Raw genomic sequence first — 22,520 nt, forward strand, 5'->3', positions numbered from 1 at the left:
GGTGGAAAGATGGAGTGAAAAAGATTTTGTGTGATCGGGGCCTGAACATGCAGGAGGGTGAAAGGAGGGCAAGGAATAGAGTGAATTGGATCGATGTGGTATACTGGGGTTGACGTGCTGTCAGTGGATTGAATCAGGGCATTTGAAGCGTCTGGGGTAAACCATGGAAAGCTGTGTAGGTATGTATATTTGTGTGTGTGGACGTATGTATATACATGTGTATGGGGGTGGGTTGGGCCATTTCTTTCGTCTGTTTCCTTGCGCTACCTCGCAAACGCGGGAGACAGCGACAAAGCAAAAATATATATATATATATATATATATATATATATATATATATATATATATATATATATATATTGGGTACAGTGGGGTTGAGGGTCAAGTCAATTGGGAGGTAAGTTTGAATGGAGAGGGGCTGGAGGAGGTGAAGTGTTTTAGATATCTGGGAGTGGATCTGGCAGCGGATGGAACCATGGAAGCGGAAGTGGATCATAGGGTGGGGGAGGAGGTGAAAATCCTGGGAGCCTTGAAGAATGTGTGGAAGTTGAGAACATTATCTCTGAAAGCAAAAATGGGTATGTTTGAAGGAATAGTGGTTCCAACAATGTTGTATGGTTGCGAGGCGGGGGCTATGGATAGAGTTGTTCGCAGGAGGATGGATGTGCTGGAAATGAGATGTTTGAGGACAATGTGTGGTGTGAGGTGGTTTGATCGAGTAAGTAACGTAAGGGTAAGAGAGATGTGTGGAAATAAAAAGAGTGTGGTTGAGAGAGCAGAAGAGGGTGTTTTGAAGTGGTTTGGGCACATGGAGAGAATGAGAGAGGAAAGATTGACCAAGAGGATATATGTGTCAGAGGTGGAGGGAATGAGGAGAAGTGGGAGACCAAATTGGAGGTGGAAAGATGGAGTGAAAAAGATTTTGTGTGATCGGGGCCTGAACATGCAGGAGGGTGAAAGGAGGGCAAGGAATAGAGTGAATTGGATCGATGTGGTATACCGAGGTTGACGTGCTGTCAGTGGATTGAATCAGGGCATGTGAAGCGTCTGGGGTAAACCATGGAAAGCTGTGTAGGTATGTATATTTGCATGTGTGGACGTGTATGTATATACATGTGTATGGGGGGGGGTTGGGCCATTTCTTTCGTCTGTTTCCTTGCGCTACCTCGCAAATGCGGGAGACAGTGACAAAGCAAAAAAAAAAAAATATATGTATATATATATATATATATATATATATATATATATTTTTAATTTATATATATATATATATATATATATATTTTTTTTAATTTTATATATATATATATATATATATATATATTTTTTTTTTTTTTTTTAACTATTCGCCATTTCCCGCGTTAGCGAGGTAGCATTAAGAACAGAGGACTGGGCCTTTTTTGGAATATCCTCACCTGGCCCCCTCTGTTCCTTCTTTTGGAAAATTAAAAAAAAAAATGAGAGGGGAGGATTTCCAGCCCCCCGCTCCCTCCCCTTTTAGTCGCCTTCTACGATGCGCAGGGAATACGTGGGAAGTATTCTTAATCCCCTATCCCCAGGGATATATATATATATATATATATATATATATATATATATATATATATATTTATCCCTGGGGATAGGGGATTAAGAATACTTCCAACGTATTCCCTGCGTGTCGTAGAAGGCGACTAAAAGGGGAGGGAGCGGGGGGTTGGAAATCCTCCCCTCTCGTTTTTTTTTTTCTAAGTTTTCCAAAAGAAGGAACAGAGGGGGCCAGTTGAGGATATTCCAAAAAAGGCCCAGTCCTCTGTTCTTAGCGCTACCTCGCTAACGCGGGAAATGGCGAATAGTTTAAAAGAAAGAAAGATATATATATGTATATATTTATTAATTTAATTTGCTTTGTCGCTGTATCCCGCGTTAGCGAGGTAGTGCAAGGAAACAGATGAAAGAATGGCCCAACCCACCCACATACACATGTATATACATACACGTCCACACACGCAAATATACATACCTATACATCTCAATGTACACATATATATACACACAGACATATACATATATACACATGTACATAATTCATACTGTCTGCCTTTATTCATTCCCATCACCACCTCGCCACACATGGAATAACAACCTCCTCCCCCCTCATGTGTGTGAGGTAGCGCTAGGAAAAGACAACAAAGGCCACATTCGTTCACACTCAGTCTCTAACTGTCATGTAATAATGCACCAAAACCACAGCTCCCTTTCCACATCCAGGCCCCACAGAACTTTCCATGGTTTACCCCAGATGCTTCACATGCCCTGGTTCAAGCCATTGACAGCACGTCGACCCCAGTATACCACATGGTTCCAATTCACTGTATTCCTTGTTAGGGAGGTGAATGCAAGGGTTTTGGAAAGAGGGGCAAGTATGCAGTCTGTTGTGGATGAGAGAGCTTGGGAAGTGAGTCAGTTTTTGTTCGCTGATGATTCAGCATTGGTGGCTGATTCATGTGAGAAACTGCAGAAGCTGGTGACTGAGTTTGGTAGAGTGTGTGAAAGAAGAAAGTTAAGAGTAAATGTGAATAAGAGCAAGGTTATTAGGTACAGTAGGGTTGAGGGTCAAGTCAATTGGGAGGTAAGTTTGAATGGAGGAAAACTGGAGGAAGTAAAGTGTTTTAGATATCTGGGAGTGGATGTGGCAGCAGATGGAACCATGGAAGCGGAAGTGAATCACAGGGTGGGGGAGGGGGCGAAAATTCTGGGAGCCTTGAAGAATGTGTGGAAGTCAAGAACATTATCTCAGAAAGCAAAAATGGGTATGTTTGAAGGACTAGTGGTTCCAACAATGTTGTATGGCTGCGAGGCGTGGGCTGTGGATAGAGCTGTGCGTAGGAGGGTGGATGTGCTGGAAATGAGATGTTTGAGGACAATATGTGGTGTGAGGTGGTTTGATCGAGTAAGTAATGTAAGGGTAAGAGAGATCCGTGGAAATAAAAAGAGTGTGATTGAGAGAGCAGAAGAGGGTGTTTTGAAATGGTTTGGTCACATGGAGAGAATGAGTGAGGAAAGATTGACCAAGAGGATATATGTGTCAGAGGTGGAGGGAATGAGGAGAAGAGGGAGACCAAATTGGAGGTGGAAAGATGGAGTGTAAAAGATTTGAGTGATCGGGGCCTGAACATGCAGGAGGGTGAAAGGCGTGCAAGGAATAGAGTGAATTGGAACGATGTGGTATACCGGGGTCGACGTGCTGTGAATGGATTGAACCAGGGCATGTATAGCGTCTGGGGTAAACCATGGAAAGTTCTGTGGGGCCTGGATGTGGAAAGGGAGCTGTGGTTATGGTGCATTATTACATGACAGTTAGAGACTGAGTGTGAACAAATGGGGCCTTTGTTGTCTTTTCCTAGCGCAACCTCACACACATGAGGGGGGAGGGGGTTGTTATTCCATGTGTCGCGACGTGGCGATGGGAATAGATAAAGGCAGAAAGTATGAATTATGTACATGTGTATATATGTATATGTCTGTGTGTGTATATATATGTGTACATTGAGATATATAGGTATGTATATTTGTGATTGTGAACGTGTATGTATATACATGTGTATGTGGGTGGGTTGGGCCATTCTTTCATCTGTTTCCTTTTGCTACCTCGCTAACGCGGGAGACAGCGACAAAGCAAAATAAATAAATAATATATATATATCCCTGGGGATAGGGGAGAAAGAATACTTCCCACGCATTATTCACGTGTCGTAGAAGGCAACTAAAGGGGACGGGAGCGGGGGGCTGGAAACCCTCCCCTCCTTGTATTTTAACTTTCTAAAAGGGGAAACAGAAGAAGGAGTCACCCGGGGAGTGCTCATCCTCCTTGAAGGCAGAGATTGGGGTGTCTAAATGTGTGCATACTTGCATACTTGCCCCTCTCTCCAAAGTTCTTGCATTTACCTCCCTAACAACCCCATCCATAAATAAATTAAACAACCATGGAGACATCACGCATCCTTGCAGCAAACCGACATTCACTGGGAACCAATCAATTTCCTCTCTTCCTACTCGTACACATGCCGTACATCCTCGATAAAAACTTTTCATTGCTTCTAGCAACTTACCTCCCACACCATATACTCTTAATACCTTCCCCAGAGCATCTCCAGATCCATAAATGCTACACAGAAATCCATCTGTTTTTCTAATTATTTCTTACATACATTCTTCAAAGTAAACACCTGATCCACACATCCTCTACCACTTCTGAAACCACACTGCTCTTCCCCAATCTGATGCTCTATGCATGCCTTCACCCTCTCAATCAATACCCTCCCATATAATTTCCCAGGAATACTCAACAAACTTACACCTCTTTAATTTGAACACTCACCTTTATCCCCTCTGCCTTTGTACAATGGCACTATGCATGCATTCTGCCAATCCTTAGGTACTTCACCATGAACCATACATGCGTTGAATATCCTCAAAAACCAGTCAACAACCCAGTCACCTCCTTCTTTAATAAATTCCACAGCAATACCATCCAAACCCACCGCCTTGCTGGCTTTCATCTTCCGCAAAGCTTTCACTACCTCTTCTCTGTTTACCAAATCATTCTCGATGACCCCTTCACTTCGGGCAACATCTCAACCAAAACACCCTATATCTGCCACTCTATCATCAAACACATTCAACAAACCTTTAAAATACTCACTCCATCTCTCTTTCACTTCACCACTACATGTTATTACCTCCCCATTTGCCCCCTTCACCGATGTTCCCATTTGTTCTTTCGTCTTATGCACTTAATTTACCTCCTTCCAAAACATCTTTTTATTCTCCCTTTTAAAGCATAATGATACTTTCTCATCCCAACTCTCATTTGCCCTCTTTTTCACCTCTTGCACCTTTCTCTTGACATCTTGCTTCTTTCTTTTATACATCTTTCAGTCATTTGCACTATTTCCCTAAAAAATCATCCAAATGCCTTTCTATTCTCTTTCACTAACAATCTTGCTTCTTCATCCCACCACTCACTACCCTTTCAAATCTTCCCACCTCCTACCTTTCTCATGCCACAAGCATCTTTTGTGCAAGCCATCCCTGCTTCCCTAAATGCATCCCATTCCTCCCCCACTCCCCTAACATCATTTGCTCTCACCTTTTTCCATTCTGCACTCAATCTCTCCTGGTACTTCCTCACACAAGTCTCCTATCCAAGCTCACTTACTCTCACCACTCTGTTCACCCCAACATTCTCCCTTTCTTTTCTGAAAACCTCTACATATCTTCACCTTTGCCTCCACAAGATAATGATCAGACATCCCTCCAGTTGCCCCTCTCAGCACATTAACATCCAAAAGTCTCTCTTTCACTTGCCTATCAATTAACACGTAATACTTACATATATCTCTCTTTTTAAACCAGGTATTCCCAATCACCAGTCCTTTTTCAGCACACAAATCTGCAAGCTCTTCACCATTTCCATTTACAACACTGAACACCCCATGTACACCAATTATATATACCCTCAACTGCAACATTTCTTACCTTTGCAGTCAAATCACCCATCACTATAACCCTGGTCTCATGCATCAAAACTGCTAACACGTGTTACCCACTCAGCTGCTCCCAAAACACCTGCCTCTCATGATCTTTCTTCTCATGACCAGGTGCATAGGCACCAATAATCACCCATCTCTCTCCATCCACTTTCAGTTTTACACATATCAATCTAGAGTTTACTCATACCCCTGCAACTCCTGCTTCAGGAGTAGTGCTACTCCTTCCCTTGCTCTTGTCCTCTCACCAACCCCTGACTTTACTCCTAAGACATTTCTAAACCACTCCTCCTCTTTATTCTTGAGCTTCATTTCACTCAGAGCCAAAACATCCAGGTTCCTTTCCTCAAACATACTACCTATCTCTCCTTTTTTACTCAACATAGTTACATCCACATACATTCAGACACCCCAATCTGAGCCTTCGAGGAGAATGAGCACTCCCCGCATGACTCCTTCTTCTGTTTCCCCTTTCAACCTATACATACATATACATATGCAGACATATACATATATACACATGTACATATTCATACATGCTGCCTTCATCCATTCCCACCGCCACCCCGCCACACATGAAATGGCACCCCCACCCTACCCCTGCGTGCGAACGAGGTAGCACTAGGAAATGACAACAAAGGCCACATTCGTTCACACTCTGTCTCTAGCTGTCATGTGTAATGCACCGAAACCATAGCTCCCTTTCCACATCCAGACCCCACAAAACTTTCCATTGTTTATCCCAGACACTTCACATGTGATGGTTCAATCCATTGCCAGCACATCGACCCTAGTATACCACACTGTTCCAGTTCACTTTATTCCTTGCATGCCTTTCACCCTCCTATATGTTCGGGACCTGATCGCTCAAAATCTTTTTCACTCCATCCTTCCACCTCCAATTTGGTCTCCCACTTCTCCTCATTCCCTCCACCTCTGACACATATATCCTTTTTGTCAATCTTTCCTCACTCATTCTCTGCATGTGACCAAACCATTTCAATACATCCACTTCTGCTCCCTTAACCACACTCTTTTTATTACCACACATCTCTCTTACCCTTTCATTACTTACCCAATCAAACCACCTCACACCACATATTGTCCTCAAACATCTCATTTCCAACACATCCACCCTCCTCTGCACAACCTTATCTATAGCCCATGCCTCACAGCCATATAACATTGTTGGAAACACTATTCCTTCAAACATACCCATTTTTGTTCTCCGAGATAACATTCTCGCCTTCCACACATTCTTCAACGCTCCCAGAACTTTTGCCCCTCCCCCACCCTGTGACTCATTTCCGTCCGCTTCCATGGTTCCATCCGCTGCCAAATCCACTCCCAGATATCTAAAACTTTTCACTTCCTCCAGTTTTTCTCCATTCAAACTTACCTCCCAGTTGACTTGTGCCTCAACCCTACGGTACCTAATAACCTTGCTCTTATTCACATTTACTCTTAACTTTCTTCTTCCACACACTTTACCAAACTCAGTCACCAGCTTCTGCAGTTTCTCACATGAATCAGCCATCAGCGCTGTATCATCAGTGAACAACAACTGACACTTCCCAAGCTCTCTCGTCCACAACATACTGCATACTAGGCCCTCTTTCCAAAACTCTTACATTCACCTCCCTAACAACCCCATCCATAAACAAATTAAACAACCATGGAGACATCACACACCCCTGCCGCAAACCAACATTCACTGAGAACCAATCACTTTCCTCTCTTCCTACACGTACACATGCCTTACATCCTCGATAAAAACTTTTCACTGCTTCTAACAACTTACCCCCACACCATATATTCTTAATACTTTCCACAGAGCATCTCTATCAACTCTATCATATGCCTTCCCCAGATCCATAAATGCTACATACAAATCCATTTGCTTTTCTAAGTATTTCTCACATACATTCTTCAAAGCAAACACCTGATCCACAAATCCTCTACCACTTCTGAAACCACACTGCTCTTCCCCACTCTGATGCTCTGTACATGCCTTCACCCTCCCAATCAATACCCTCCCATATAATTTCCCAGGAATACTCAACAAACTTATACCTCTGTAATTTGAGCACTCACCTTTATCCCCTTTGCCTTTGTACAATGGCACTATGCAAGCATTCCGCCAATCCTCAGGCACCTCACCATGAGTCATACTTACATTAAATAACCTTATCAACCAGTCAACAACACAGTCACCCCCTTTTACTACCTCTTCTCTGTTTACCAAGACATTCTCCCTAACCCCTCTCACTTTGCACACCACCTCGACCAAAACACCCTATATCTGCCACTCTATCATCACACACATTCAACAAACACCTTCAAAATACTCACTCCATCTCCTTCTCACATCACCACTGCTTGTTATCACCTCCCCATTAGCCCCCTTCACTGATGTTCCCTTGTCTTACCCACTTTATTTACTTCCTTCCAAAACATCTTTTAAGTCTCCCTAAAATATATATTTGTACACACAGGTACACCACCAATTTTCCGGCAATCTTGGTTCCAAAGCCTTGCCAGATTGATAATTTTGCCGGACCAACAGTGGTCACATAATTATAATTCATTAACACACCTTTAACCCACTAATTATGCATCTCCCATATGTCTAAAGTATACCATGGACCGCTAGAAATTTAGATTAAACAAATATTAAATGTTTGAGCTCCCTAAGATGGTAAGTCTCTCCTTAGATTGTTTGAATCGTGTGGGATCTTCTTCATCTTCTCTTGTTTGTGTTTTCCTATTTGTGCATCGCCAGAATAATGCAGTTTCATTTGCATTATACACCTGCTCAGGACTGAGGTGCTCGTCAGCTACAAGTTTCGCAAGTTCATCCACATACTCAGCAGCTCTTTCATGGTTTGCACACCGCATTTCTCCGCACACTTTATCGATGGAAATTCCATGTTGCTTCTTGAATCTTTGAAGCCATCCTTCACTATAGTCACACTCATGTTGTAATTTGAGTTCTTTGTGGAATAACTTAGCCTGGTCCATTATCATGCTACCTGACAAGTCCACTCCGACGTTGTCAAAACCATTCCATCATCACACAATCGTGCTCAGTAATCTTACCATCTTTCATAGTTTTTCTATTCATCATTTGCTTCTTGGAATTGCTGTCTGCATAGAATTTCTATATTTTCTCCCTTTGCCTCTATATCATAAACAGTTGATGAACCAATACTGTAGATGTCACAAAGCTTACGCACTGAACCACCATGGTCCAATTTTTTCAACAGTTCTACTTTATCTTGTATCAGTATGGATTGGTGTTTACATTTGATACCATGACTGACACTCTCATATGTCTTAGAAGCCATAGCTAGGGTTAAATTTAAGCAAAATAAGCTAAGAATCTCACAGAATTGCAGTATCACCACCAACAAGTGCAGTGTAAAGAATGTGAATAGCGTGCCCTACACACAATGCTATCTGTGACTGCCCAGTAAACTAGTCTGGTGGCCGTAGTAATTTCAAGTTCCCTCACGTAATTTTGTCCGGACTAAAGGAATTGCCAAACCATTAGTTGCCGTAAATTCGGTGGTGTACCTTTATATTTGTTTCTAGTTAATAGATTTGCCTGAAAACCTCAGTATAAAGAATATCTTTTATGCTGAATTCAAATATGGGATTGAATTATAAATTGGTGGCATGAAGGATAGGAAATAAGTAATCAATTGTTAGTCTTTTAAAAGATTCTCTCATTATTTAGTTCATATTTATTGAGTATATGTTGGCTTTGGGAAGCTTTATGAGATATTTTCTGTTTTTTTTTTAAGTGTAGAAGCATTTCATTTATGTCATATTTCAGTTTTAAGACAATAAGGTTTTTGGGCAAAAAGATTCCTGATCATGTAATTTTTGTACTTATATTGGAGTAAGAGATTTGCTTAAAACCCTGAGTGTAATGACCATTTCTCATGTTGAATTTGAATATTGTTGATTATATAATGGGGAACATTAAGGCCTGTAAATAGGTAATAATGGTCATTCTTGTTGAAGATTCTGTTGTTATTCGGTTCATATTTGTTGGGTATCTCTCAGCTTGGGGAAACTTTATGAGACATTTTCTATGAATATTTCAAGTGTAGAAATGTTTCATTTGTTGATATTTGATTTTCAAATCAAAAAGATTCTTGGGGTAAAAACTTCTCTGAACTATTACCTACAATGTTTTCATTTTTTTAAGGGAAATGGATTTGCTTGAAAACCTTAGTAAAAAGATTATTTTGTTTTGTTGAATTCAAATATGGGGTTGAAAAATAAGTTGGGGACATTAGGGATCAGAAATATGTAATTAATTGTTACCCTTTTAAAAGATTCTGTTATTACTTGATTCGTATTTATTGAATATATGTTGGCTTGGGGAAGCATTATAAGATATTTTCTGTAATTTCTCAAGGATAGATTTTGCCAATATGTATTTGCCCAAAAACTTTATCTTAGTCACAAAGAGTAGTTTCCCTGAAAGATTAAATTTTACCAGAAGTTAAACAAGAGAGGTGTTTCTTTGATGATCATCATTAGGAGACAAGCAACTTAAGAGATGTTAACCTTAGGTTTGCTGGTAACCTTAGGCATTTTCCTGCTAGGTAGATCCCCTTCCCCTGTAGCCGTTATTAGTACAACTAGAGTACATTTTGCATGGCAAATGAGGGAGTCAGCTTAAAATTTGTTTTGATCATTTTTTTCTAGCTAAAGTGTTTACGTGGTTTTACTCATCATGCAGACTATCTTTCTCTGAGGAGGTTAAATCACCCACTCGCAACTTTTTTGGTTTGAGAATGGGACATGGTAAAAATGAGGAATTTTAGCAGTATGACATCATAGAATGCAGCTTAGTGGATGATTACAGCATAGTTTTAAGTAGATCTTCCAGACTGCCCTTCTGGTCATATTGTAGTCACATTATTGCATTAAATGTACGTGTAGCATAATCAGTCATATCTTCTACCATGCTGAGGTTAATCTAATATTTTGTGGAGATCTACCTAGTGAAGGGCAGGTGAAAAGTATGTGCTCTTTCCATTATTGTAAAGACTTTGAACACTATGGCAGGTTTCAATATAATTTAAAATGTTTTTGTTCCTGTGTTCATCCGAGATTTAAGGTTATTAATTATTAGTCTGTTCAGTACACAAGAAGAGTTTTTATTTTTTACTAAAACTTGCATAATGTTTACAGTCTTCTATTCTCTTTCTCAAGCTTTTCTTGTACAATCTTTTCTCAGCCCCTTAAATGGGATAAGTCAGAAAAGAGCATCCAAAAATTCCGTGAGCAGTACATCAGTGCATCAATAGTGAACACAGAAATCCAGGAAAAGTCAATGCTTAAATGGCTGACCATACTGCATTTCCATGCCTATGAAATCTATTCAGCCTCATCAGAAATTAAGGATAAGAATCAGCTCAAGGAAAAACATTCCCAAGTAAGACATCTTAACTACTAGACCACTTTAAACTAGACTTATCTAGGGTAAGTACAGTAAGGATTTCATTTAGTATTCAGAATTTTTACTTTTACTTCATGTTCTCTCATTTCATTGAGTCAAGAGGTTTAGGTAGAATGGTGAAAGCAGTTACTTTTAATGAATAAAAGCAGTATATTTCTTGTAGAGAAGATTGTTCATGACAGGTTATTTTTAAACAGGAAAGCACAATTCTTAAGATTTTTACTTCCACAGGTGAAATCTCCCATATGGTATGCATATAGAAGATTAGGTTATCATAGAACATTAGAAAACAGTGAGGACAACAACTGTGATGATGATGATGATGATGATGATGATGATGTGGGACATCATCAGTTGCTGACTGATTCCTGATTGAATGGCCCATAGCAGTTGGATGGACAAGGGTAAGACAGTTTGGAGTCTAAATATTTTTAGGGAATGAAAATAACAGCAAGAAATTATTGTGAACATGGGTAGTAGTGATTTCTATTGCTTTCCCATATTACATTAAGGTGGAAGAAAATTTCATGGCAAAAAGAATGTAGAGACATGAATAGCAGTGAAAGAATCTAGAAAGTCAAAGCCTCTCTGATTATCATTCAAAGTGATATGATTGTTTTCCATGAAAAAGGCAGGCATATGTTGAGGAGTTAGGGATGATCTAAGATTTTTACATAGTATGATTAAAGTAGAAACCTTACTTACAAAAATTTAGGCCTTACTGTAAACATTGTTTACTGTTTCTATGGAGATATGGGCATTGCATTTAGATTATGGGAATAAATATTCAACCATATGTACAGTCAACAAAAAGTATTACTACCATGGAGTCCATTGAAATTTGATATGGCTGGTTTGTTTGTTGGGCCTTATGCCTATCAACTGCCAGGTTCTTGAATACCATCTCCAACAAGTTAATAACCATCACATGAACAGTCTTTGATTCCTTTTTCAGGTGTCAATGAAATTTCCAACACCACTTATACTCTCACTCTATTATTAGCTTATGGTAGGGAGAGTAATGTTATTCTAGCTGTCTCAGTAGAATGGTGCTTCTAATTATATTTTGTATCTCTTAATCATCATAAAATCCAATTCTTATGCAATATTCTTTGATTTAAATCTGTAAAACAATATTAGAAATTATTTGTTTCTTTTATTCGATAAGAAACCGAACTGTTTTAGTATGGATCGATGATGAGCATTATCTTAGAATATCAGAGGTATAAAATGAAATGAAAAGGAAACCAGTGAAAGATCAGGAAAGGTTTTGTAATGGATTGTTAATCAAGATAAACAACAGGCTCTCAGAACCATGAGTTTTTAACTAATCTTATCTGTAACAACTGAGGGGAGGTCTTGGTGTATCCATTACAAACATTTCCAAGAGAACATAACCTACCTTATCCCTAAGGTTGTAAATTGATTTTAAATGAGGTCAAATAAAAGTTGAAATGTCTGCCATCATTTAAAACTACATATTAACTCATAATTAGTGAATGAAAAGTCAGCCTCATTCTGTAGGTTAAGATCTGACCTCATTGTCTATTTATCTCTCTATTCTATCTGTAGCTCTGATCTCTGTTCTCTCTGGGAATTCTCTTCAAGGGGATGAAGACAGCGATAAAGTCTCCATTTATCCCTATCCTTCCAAGCTTCCCTCACATACACCATTCCATGCATTGTTCTTCCATTTCTCTCCCTTTAGTACTCCTCCACTTCATTTTGCCTTGCCACAGGTGGTCTTCTCACAAAAACCCATATAATTGTAGTATCATTCTCTAGTAAATTTCCCATCTTGCATTCTTTCCACATGTCCAAACCACCTCAAAGTATGATGTTTTACCCTTTCTACTGCTCCACACTTCATTCTCTTAGCATTCCCTGCCACATCAAATCTCTCATGCATCCTGAATTACTTTGTTCTTTCCATCGAATCACACCATGTGCTCCTCTCAAATAAATTATTTCCACTGCCTGGATTCTTGACTTCTGTAACTTGTCCCATGTTCATGTTTTGGCTACATAAGTCGGGGATGGGAGGACTAAGCTGTCCCTTAATCCTTTCTTCACTTGTATACTTACACCTCTACCCTTCATTATTCTATTTAGGGACCCAATGACTCTTCTACCCTGTACTGCTCCATATCCTTCCATGCACTTCTTTTATATCACCCAGCTTATCTAAGATAGCTCCCAATACTTAAATTCTGTCATCTCTTCCGTTCGTCTCCCACATATTTGTAACACTAGTTCACTTTCCTCTCTCTCTCTCTCTCTCTCTCTCTCTCTCTCTCTCTGTAGTGTTTTTTACATAGTCTATAACTTCATTGTTTCCTTTCAAACACCATTACTTTTGGTCACATTTACCTTCAATCACTTATGCTTACAGACATCATAAAACACTTACAACCTTCTTCAGTTCCTCTTCACTCTCTGTAAACAACACAGTATGATCCAAAAAAAAAAAATGAATTAGAATGATGTGGTATACTGGGGTCAACTTGCTGTCACTGGACTGAACCAAGGGATGTTAAGCATCCAGGGTAAACCATGGAAAGGTCTGTGGGGCCTGGTTGTGTACAGGAAGCTGTGGGTTTGGTGCATTTCATGTGATAGTTAGATAATGAATGTAAGCATGTTTGGCTTTTCTTTGTCTTTCCTGGCACTACCTTGTTAATGAAGGAAATAGCAACCAAGCATAAGGCCTGAATGTGGATAGGGAGCTTTGGTTTTGGTGCATTACACGACAGCTAAAGAATGAGTGTGAGCGAATGTGGCCTTTCTTCATCTGTTTCTTGGCGCTACCTCTCTGATGTAGGGGGCAGTGATCAGATGAGGGGAAGGATATGAGAATTTATATATTATCTTTTTTCCTATCCCTCATACATTTGTGCTGTTTCCTGTGGGACTTGGTGGCTTCAGAACTGGATGAAGACGAGCGAATATGAATATCTACATGTACAGTTATGTGTCATTTTATATTTTATTTATTATACTTTGTCACTGTCTCCCGTGTTAGCGAGGTAGCGCAAGAAACATTTATGTATGTATCTATATATATATATATATATATAAACTGCAGAAGCTGGTGACTGAGTTTGGTAAAGTGTGTGGAAGAAGAAAGTTAAGAGTAAATGTGAATAAGAGCAAGGTTATTAGGTACAGTAGGGTTGAGGGTCAAGTCAATTGGGAGGTGAGTTTGAATGGAGAAAAACTGGAGGAAGTGAAGTGTTTTAGATATCTGGGAGTGGATCTGGCAGCGGATGGAACCATGGAAGCGGAAGTGGATCATAGGGTGGGGGAGGGGGTGAAAATTCTGGGGGCCTTGAAGAATGTGTGGAAGTCGAGAACATTATCTCGGAAAGCAAAAATGGGTATGTTTGAAGGAATAGTGGTTCCAACAATGTTGTATGGTTGCGAGGCGTGGCCTATGGATAGAGTTGTGCGCAGGAGGATGGATGTGCTGGAAATGAGATGTTTGAGGACAATGTGTGGTGTGAGGTGGTTTGATCGAGTGAGTAACGTAAGGGTAAGAGAGATGTGTGGAAATAAAAAGAGCGTGGTTGAGAGAGCAGAAGAGGGTGTTTTGAAGTGGTTTGGGCACATGGAGAGAATGAGTGAGGAAAGATTGACCAAGAGGATATATGTGTCGGAGGTGGAGGGAACGAGGAGAAGAGGGAGACCAAATTGGAGGTGGAAAGATGGAGTGAAAAAGATTTTGTGTGATCGGGGCCTGAACATGCAGGAGGGTGAAAGGAGGGCAAGGAATAGAGTGAATTGGAGCGATGTGGTATACCGGGGTTGACGTGCTGTCAGTGGATTGAATCAAGGCATGTGAAGCGTCTGGGGTAAACCATGGAAAGCTGTGTAGGTATGTATATTTGCGTGTGTGGACGTATGTATATACATGTGTATGGGGGGGGGTTGGGCCATTTCTTTCGTCTGTTTCCTTGCGCTACCTCGCAAATGCGGGAGACAGCGACAAAGTATAATAAATATAAAAAATATATATATATATATATATATATATATATATATATATATATATATATATATATATATATATATATATATATATTTTTTTTTTTTTTTTTTTTTTCCATACTATTCGCCATTTCCCGCGATAGCGAGGTAGCGTTAAGAACAGAGGACTGGGCCTTTTTTGGAATATCCTCACCTGGCCCCCTCTGTTCCTTCTTTTGGGAAAAAAAAAAAAAAAAAAAAAAAAGAGAGAGGGGAGGATTTCCAGCCCCCCGCTCCCTCCCCTTTTAGTCGCCTTCTACGACACGCAGGGAATACGTGGGATGTATTCTTAATCCCCTATCCCCAGGGATATATATATATATATATATATATATATATATATATATATATATATATATATATATATATATATATATATATATCTTTTCTTTCAAACTATTTGCCATTTCCCGCATTAGCAAGGTAGCGTTAAGAACAGAGGACTTGGCCTCTGAGGGAATATCATCACCTGGCCCCCTCCTCTGTTCCTTCTTTTGGAAAATTAAAAAAAAAAAAAAAAACAAGAGGGGAGGATTTCCAGCCCCCCGCTCCCTTCCCTTTTAGTCGCCTTCTACAACACGCAGGGAATGCGTGGGAAGTATTCTTTCTCCCCTATCCCCAGGGATAATATATATATATATTTTTTTTTTCATACTATTCGCCATTTCCCGCGATAGCGAGGTAGCGTTAAGAACAGAGGACTGGGCCTTTTTTGGAATATCCTCACCTGGCCCCCTCTGTTCCTTCTTTTGGAAAATTAAAAAAAAAAAAAGAGAGAAAGGAGGATTTCCAGCCCCCCGCTCCCTCCCCTTTTAGTCGCCTTCTACGACACGCAGGGAATACGTGGGATGTATTCTTAATCCCCTATCCCCAGGGATATATATATATATATATATATATATATATATATATATATATATATATATATATATATATCTTTTCAAATTATTCGCTATTTCCCGCATTAGCAAGGTAGCGTTAAGAACAGAGGACTGGGCCCCTGAGGGAATATCCTCACCTGGCCCCCTTCTCTGTTCCTTTTTTTCCTTTTGGAAAAAAAAAAAAAAAAGAGAGAGAGAGAGAGAGAGAGAGGGGAGGATTTCCAGCCCCCCGCTCCCTCCCCTTTTAGTCACCTTCTACGACACGAAGGAAATACGTGGGAAGTATTCTTTCTCCCCTATCCCCAGGGATGAAAGCCGGCAAGGCAGCAGGTTTGGATGGTATTGCAGTGGAATCTATTAAAAAAGGGGGTGACTGTATTGTTGACTGGTTGGTAAGGTTATTTAATGTATGTATGACTCATGGTGAGGTGCCTGAGGATTGGCGGAATGCGTGCATAGTGCCATTGTACAGAGGCAAAGGGGATAAGAGTGAGTGCTCAAATTACAGAGGTATAAGTTTGTTGAGTATTCCTGGTAAATTATATGGGAGGGTATTGATTGAGAGGGTGAAGGCATGTACAGAGCATGAGATTGGGGAAGAGCAGTGTGGTTTCAGAAGTGGTAGAGGATGTGTGGATCAGGTGTTTGCTTTGAAGAATGTATGTGAGAAATACTTAGAAAAGGAAATGGATTTGTATGTAGCATTTATGGATCTGGAGAAGGCATATGATAGAGTTGATAGAGATGCTCTGTGGAAGGTATTAAGAATATATGGTGTAGGAGGCAAGTTGTTAGAAGCAGTGAAAAGTTTTTATCGAGGATGTAAGGCATGTGTACGTGTAGGAAGAGAGGAAAGTGATTGGTTCTCAGTGAATGTAGGTTTGCGGCAGGGGTGTGTGACGTCTGCATGGTTGTTTAATTTGTTTATGGATGGGGTTGTTAGGGAAGTGAATGCAAGAGTTTTGGAAGGAGGGGCAAGTATGAAGTCTGTTGTGGATGAGAGAGCTTGGGAAGTGAGTCAGTTGTTGTTCGCTGATGATACAGTGCTGGTGGCTGATTCATGTGAGAAACTGCAGAAGCTGGTGACTGAGTTTGGTAAAGTGTGTGAAAGAAGAAAGTTAAGAGTAAATGTGAATAAGAGCAAGGTTATTAGGTACAGTAGGGTTGAGGGTCAAGTCAATTGGGAGGTAAGTTTGAATGGAGAAAAACTGGAGGAAGTAAAGTGTTTTAGATATCTGGGAGTGGATCTGGCAGCGGATGGAACCATGGAAGCGGAAGTGAATCATAGGATGGGGGAGGGGGCGAAAATCCTGGGAGCCTTGAAGAATGTGTGGAAGTCAAGAACATTATCTCGGAAAGCAAAAATGGGTATGTTTGAAGGAATAGTGGTTCCAACAATGTTGTATGGTTGCGAGGCATGGGCTGTGGATAGAGTTGTGCGCAGGAGGGTGGATGTGCTGGAAATGAGATGTTTGAGGACAATGTGTGGTGTGAGGTGGTTTGATCGAGTAAGTAATGTAAGGGTAAGAGAGATGTGTGGAAATAAAAAGAGCGTGGTTGAGAGAGCAGAAGAGGGTGTTTTGAAATGGTTTGGGCACATGGAGAGAATGAGAGAGGAAAGATTGACCAAGAGGATATATGTGTCAGAGGTGGAGGGAACAAGGAGAAGTGGGAGACCAAATTGGAGGTGGAAAGATGGAGTGAAAAAGATTTTGAGTGATCGGGGCCTGAACATGCAGGAGGGTGAAAGGCGGGCAAGGAATAGAGGGAATTGGATCGATGTGGTATACCGGGGTTGACGTGCTGTCAGTGGATTGAATCAGGGCATGTGAATGTGTCTGGGGTAAACCATGGAAAGTTGTATGGGGCCTGGATGTGGAAAGGGAGCTGTGGTTTCGGGCATTATTGGATGACAGCTAGAGACTGAGTGTGAACGAATGGGGCCTTTGTTGTCTTTTCCTAGTGCTACCTTGCACACATGAGGGGGGAGGGGGATGGTATTCCATGTGCGGCGAGGTGGCGATGGGAATCAATAAAGGCAGACAGTGTGAATTGTGTGCATGGGTATATATGTATGTGTCTGTGTGTGTATATATATGTGTACATTGAGATGTATAGGTATGTATATTTGCGTGTGTGGATGTGTATGTATATACATGTGTATGGGGGTGGGTTGGGCCATTTCTTTCGTCTGTTTCCTTGCGCTACCTCGCAAACGCGGGAGACAGCGACAAAGCAAAATAAATAAATAAATAAATATATTTATTTTTTTATTTTTTTTATTATACTTTGTCGCTGTCTCCCGCGTTTGCGAGGTAGCGCAAGGAAACAGACGAAAGAAATGGCCCAACCCCCCCCATACACATGTATATACATACGTCCACACACGCAAATATACATACCTACACAGCTTTCCATGGTTTACCCCAGACGCTTCACATGCCTTGATTCAATCCACTAACAGCACGTCAACCCCGGTATACCACATCGCTCCAACTCACTCTATTCCTTGCCCTCCTTTCACCCTCCTGCATGTTCAGGCCCCGATCACACAAAATCTTTTTCACTCCATCTTTCCACCTCCAATTTGGTCTCCCTCTTCTCGTTCCCTCCACCTCCGACACATATATCCTCTTGGTCAATCTTTCCTCACTCATTCTCTCCATGTGCCCAAACCACTTCAAAACACCCTCTTCTGCTCTCTCAACCACGCTCTTTTTATTTCCACACATCTCTCTTACCCTTACATTACTCACTCGATCAAACCACCTCACACCATACATTGTCCTCAAACATCTCATTTCCAGCACATCCATCCTCCTGCACACAACTCTATCCATAGCCCACGCCTCGCAACCATACAACATTGTTGGAACCACTATTCCTTCAAACATACCCATTTTTGCTTTCCGAGATAATGTTCTCGACTTCCACACATTCTTCAAGGCCCCCAGAATTTTCGCCCCCTCCCCCACCCTATGATCCACTTCCGCTTCCATGGTTCCATCCGCTGCCAGATCCACTCCCAGATATCTAAAACACTTCACTTCCTCCAGTTTTTCTCCATTCAAACTCACCTCCCAATTGACTTGACCCTCAACCCTACTGTACCTAATAACCTTGCTCTTATTCACATTTACTCTTAACTTTCTTCTTCCACACACTTTACCAAACTCAGTCACCAGCTTCTGCAGTTTCTCACATGAATCAGCCACCAGCGCTGTATCATCAGCAAACAACAACTGACTCACTTCCCAAGCTCTCTCATCCCCAACAGACTTCATACTTGCCCCTCTTTCCAAAACTCTTGCATTTACCTCCCTAACAACCCCATCCATAAACAAATTAAACAACCATGGAGACATCACACACCCCTGCCGCAAACCTACATTCACTGAGAACCAATCACTTTCCTCTCTTCCTACACGTACACATGCCTTACATCCTCGATAAAAACTTTTCACTGCTTCTAACAACTTTCCTCCCACACCATATATTCTTAATACCTTCCACAGAGCATCTCTATCAACTCTATCATATAAATATATATATATATATATTTTTTTTTTACTTATTTATTACACTTAGTCGCTCTCCCGCTTTGGCGAGGTAGCACTAGGAAACAGACAAAAGAATGGCCCAACCCACCCACATACACATGTATATACATAAACGCCCACACACGCACATATACATACCTATACATTTCAACGTATACATACATATACATACACACACACATACATATATAGACACGTACATATTCATACTTGCTGCCTTCATCCATTCCCATCACCACCCTGCCACACATGAAATGGCACCCCCCCCTCCCCCCACGCGTGCGCAAGATAGCGCTAGGAAAAGACAACAAAGACCATGTTCATTCACACTCAGTCTCTAGCTGTCGTGTGTAATGCACCGAAACCAGAGCTCCCTTTCCACACCCAGGCCCCATAAAACTTTCCATGGTTTACCCCAGATGCTTCACATGCCCTGGTTCAATCCACTGACAGCATGTCAACCCCAGTATGTCACATCGTTCCAATTCTTTCTATTCCTTGCATGCCTTTCACCCTTCTGTATGTTCAGGCCCCGATTGCTTAAAATCTTCTTTCCATCCTTCCGCCTCCAATTTGGTCTCCCACTTCTCCTTGTCCCCTCCACCTCTGACACATATATCCTCTTTGTCAATCTTTCCTCACTCATTCTCTCCATATGAGCAAACCATTTCAATACACCCTCTTCTGCTCTCTCAACCACACTTTTTATTACCACACATCTCTCTAATCCTTTCATTACTTACTCGATCAAACCACCTCACACCACATATTGTCCTTAACATTTCACTTCCAACACATCCACCCTCCTTGGCACAACCCTATCTATAGCCCATGCCTTGCAACCATACAACATTGTTGGAATCACTATTCCTTCAAACATACCCATTTTTGCTCTCTCAGATAATGTTCTCACCTTCCACACATTCTTCAACGCTCCCAGAACCTTCGCCCCCTCCCCACCCTGTGACTAACTTCCTCTTCCATGGTTCCATCCGCTGCTAAATCCACTCTCAGATATCTAAAACAGTTCACTTCCTCCAGTTTTTCCCATTCAAACTTACCTCCCAATTTACTTGTCCCTCAACCCTACTGAACTTAATAACCTTGCTCTTATTCACATTTACTCTAAACTTTCCTCTTTCACACACTTTATCAAACTCAGTCACCAACTTCTGCAGTTTCTCACCCGAATCAACCACCAGCGTTGTATCATCAGCGAACAACAACTGACTCACTTCCCAAGCCCTCTCATCCACAACAGACTGCATACTAGCCCCTCTCTCCCAAACTTTTGCATTCACATCCCTGACAAACCCATCCATAAACAAATTAAACAACCATGGAGACATCACACATCCCTGCTGCAAACCGAAATTCATTGGGAACCAACCACTCTCCTCTCTTGCTACTCATACACATACCTTACATCCTTGGTAAAAAATTTTCACTGCTTCTAGCTACTTACAAACCACACCATATACTCTTAAAGCATCTCTATCAATCCTATCATATGCCTTCTCCAGATCCATAAATGCTACATACAGATCCATCAGTTTTTTTAAGTATTTCTCACATACATTCCTCAAAGCAAACACCTGATCCACACATCCTCTACCCCTTCTGAAACCACACTGCTCTTCCCCAGTCTGATGCTCCGTACATGCCTTCACCCTCTCAGTCAATACCCTCCCATACAATTTCCCAGGGATACTCAACAAACTTATGCCTCATCCTCTCCCCTTGCTTTGTTTACACTCACCTTTACCATTCTACTCCCAATCTCTCCTGTCATTCCTTTGTGCAAGTCTTGTTTTCAAGCTCACTAACTTTCACCACCCTCTTCTCATATCATTTCCTCTTTTCCAAAAACCTCTGCAAATCTTCATCCCTGCCTCCACCAGGAAATGGTCAGACATCTCACTACCTACCTTCTCAACACATTTACCTCACATCTACACACATTTCTCTCTAGTTTTTGATTTGATGGTGCAGTCTCTAAAAAAAAGTATTGTAACCCTAGGGATGGATAGGAAGGGTAATGAGTGGAGAGATGTAAATGAAACGAGAAGGTTGGGAACCCTGAGCACCACTAACCACTCTTCAGAAAATGACCTGTGATAATGACCCCTGACATCCTACTTGCATCAGTAACTCACTTTAAGGTTTATAGGCATGTGTGGTTTGGTCATAGTATAAATGTATAGGAATATATCCAGTACTACATGAGCCATTCAGCAGGAATCGTGATTATTGCAACCTTAAAAATGAGCCAATGCTTTGACTTGAGAGCGAAATTGTTATGGAGTCAACTCACATTGAACAGATCCAAGGTTAAGTGGCACAGTGAAATTAGTCTAATGCAGATGCCCATTGCCGATGGAAGGAGTAAGCAGACAGTGAACTTTGAGAGAAAAATGAGGTGCAATCATTGAACTGCATGGCAGTAACCTGAGTAACTGTGAGATGGCAGGGCAGACTGGTCTGCCTAATGCCATGGTGGGACAATTGCTTCATTGGTATGGAGCAACTGGTGACACCCACAATCTTGCCTGGAAGGGTTACCATTGCTGCTGTAGAACAAATCCCTGCTCCACTGCAACCAGCATCCGTCATCAACTCCAATTACCTTGCGCCACGGAAACCATAAAAATCTGCATAACTGAAGAACTGCAATGGAATCAGAATGACGGAACTACACATGAAGATGAGAATGAAATATGTGCTGGAATACTCCAGCAAACCAGCCATCTTCTGGGAATCTGTTGTATTTTGTGACAAGGAGACCCTCTACAGTAGCGACCAAGTGACATCAAGAGGTGGTGTAAGAGTGTTAGCAGGTAAATGGAAGATGCAGTCTCTCTGTCTGTCCCTCTCTGTATGTGTGTGTAACAAAATAGGGGATATCTTATCTTGACTGAAGTTTGCCATAATTTTCACAACTTTAGGCTTAATTTTCATAGCACAACTACATTAGTAAATTTTATCTGACTGTGGGAGTTCAACACTCTCTTCTTTAACCATAGTAAGTTTAACCATATTCCAG

The 22,520-nt window shown here is 41.1% G+C and overlaps 1 protein-coding gene across 4 annotated transcripts in view; it reads left to right on the forward strand.

Moving 5' to 3' along the window:
* Positions 1 to 22,520, forward strand: part of LOC139766950 (pseudouridylate synthase 1 homolog) — a 150,477-nt gene that overhangs the window by 125,471 nt on the left and 2,486 nt on the right. For all 4 annotated transcript variants that reach the window (XM_071696021.1, XM_071696022.1, XM_071696020.1 and 1 more), the window contains exons 9-10: positions 10,789 to 10,986; positions 11,242 to 11,414. In XM_071696021.1, the coding sequence (XP_071552122.1) occupies positions 10,789 to 10,986; positions 11,242 to 11,382 (339 nt within the window). In that variant the 3' untranslated portion in view covers positions 11,383 to 11,414. The remainder of the gene's footprint in view (positions 1 to 10,788; positions 10,987 to 11,241; positions 11,415 to 22,520) is intronic.

The sequence above is a fragment of the Panulirus ornatus genome, chromosome 4 (genome assembly GCF_036320965.1).
Source record: "Panulirus ornatus isolate Po-2019 chromosome 4, ASM3632096v1, whole genome shotgun sequence".
Classification (NCBI taxonomy): Eukaryota; Metazoa; Arthropoda; class Malacostraca; order Decapoda; family Palinuridae; genus Panulirus; species Panulirus ornatus.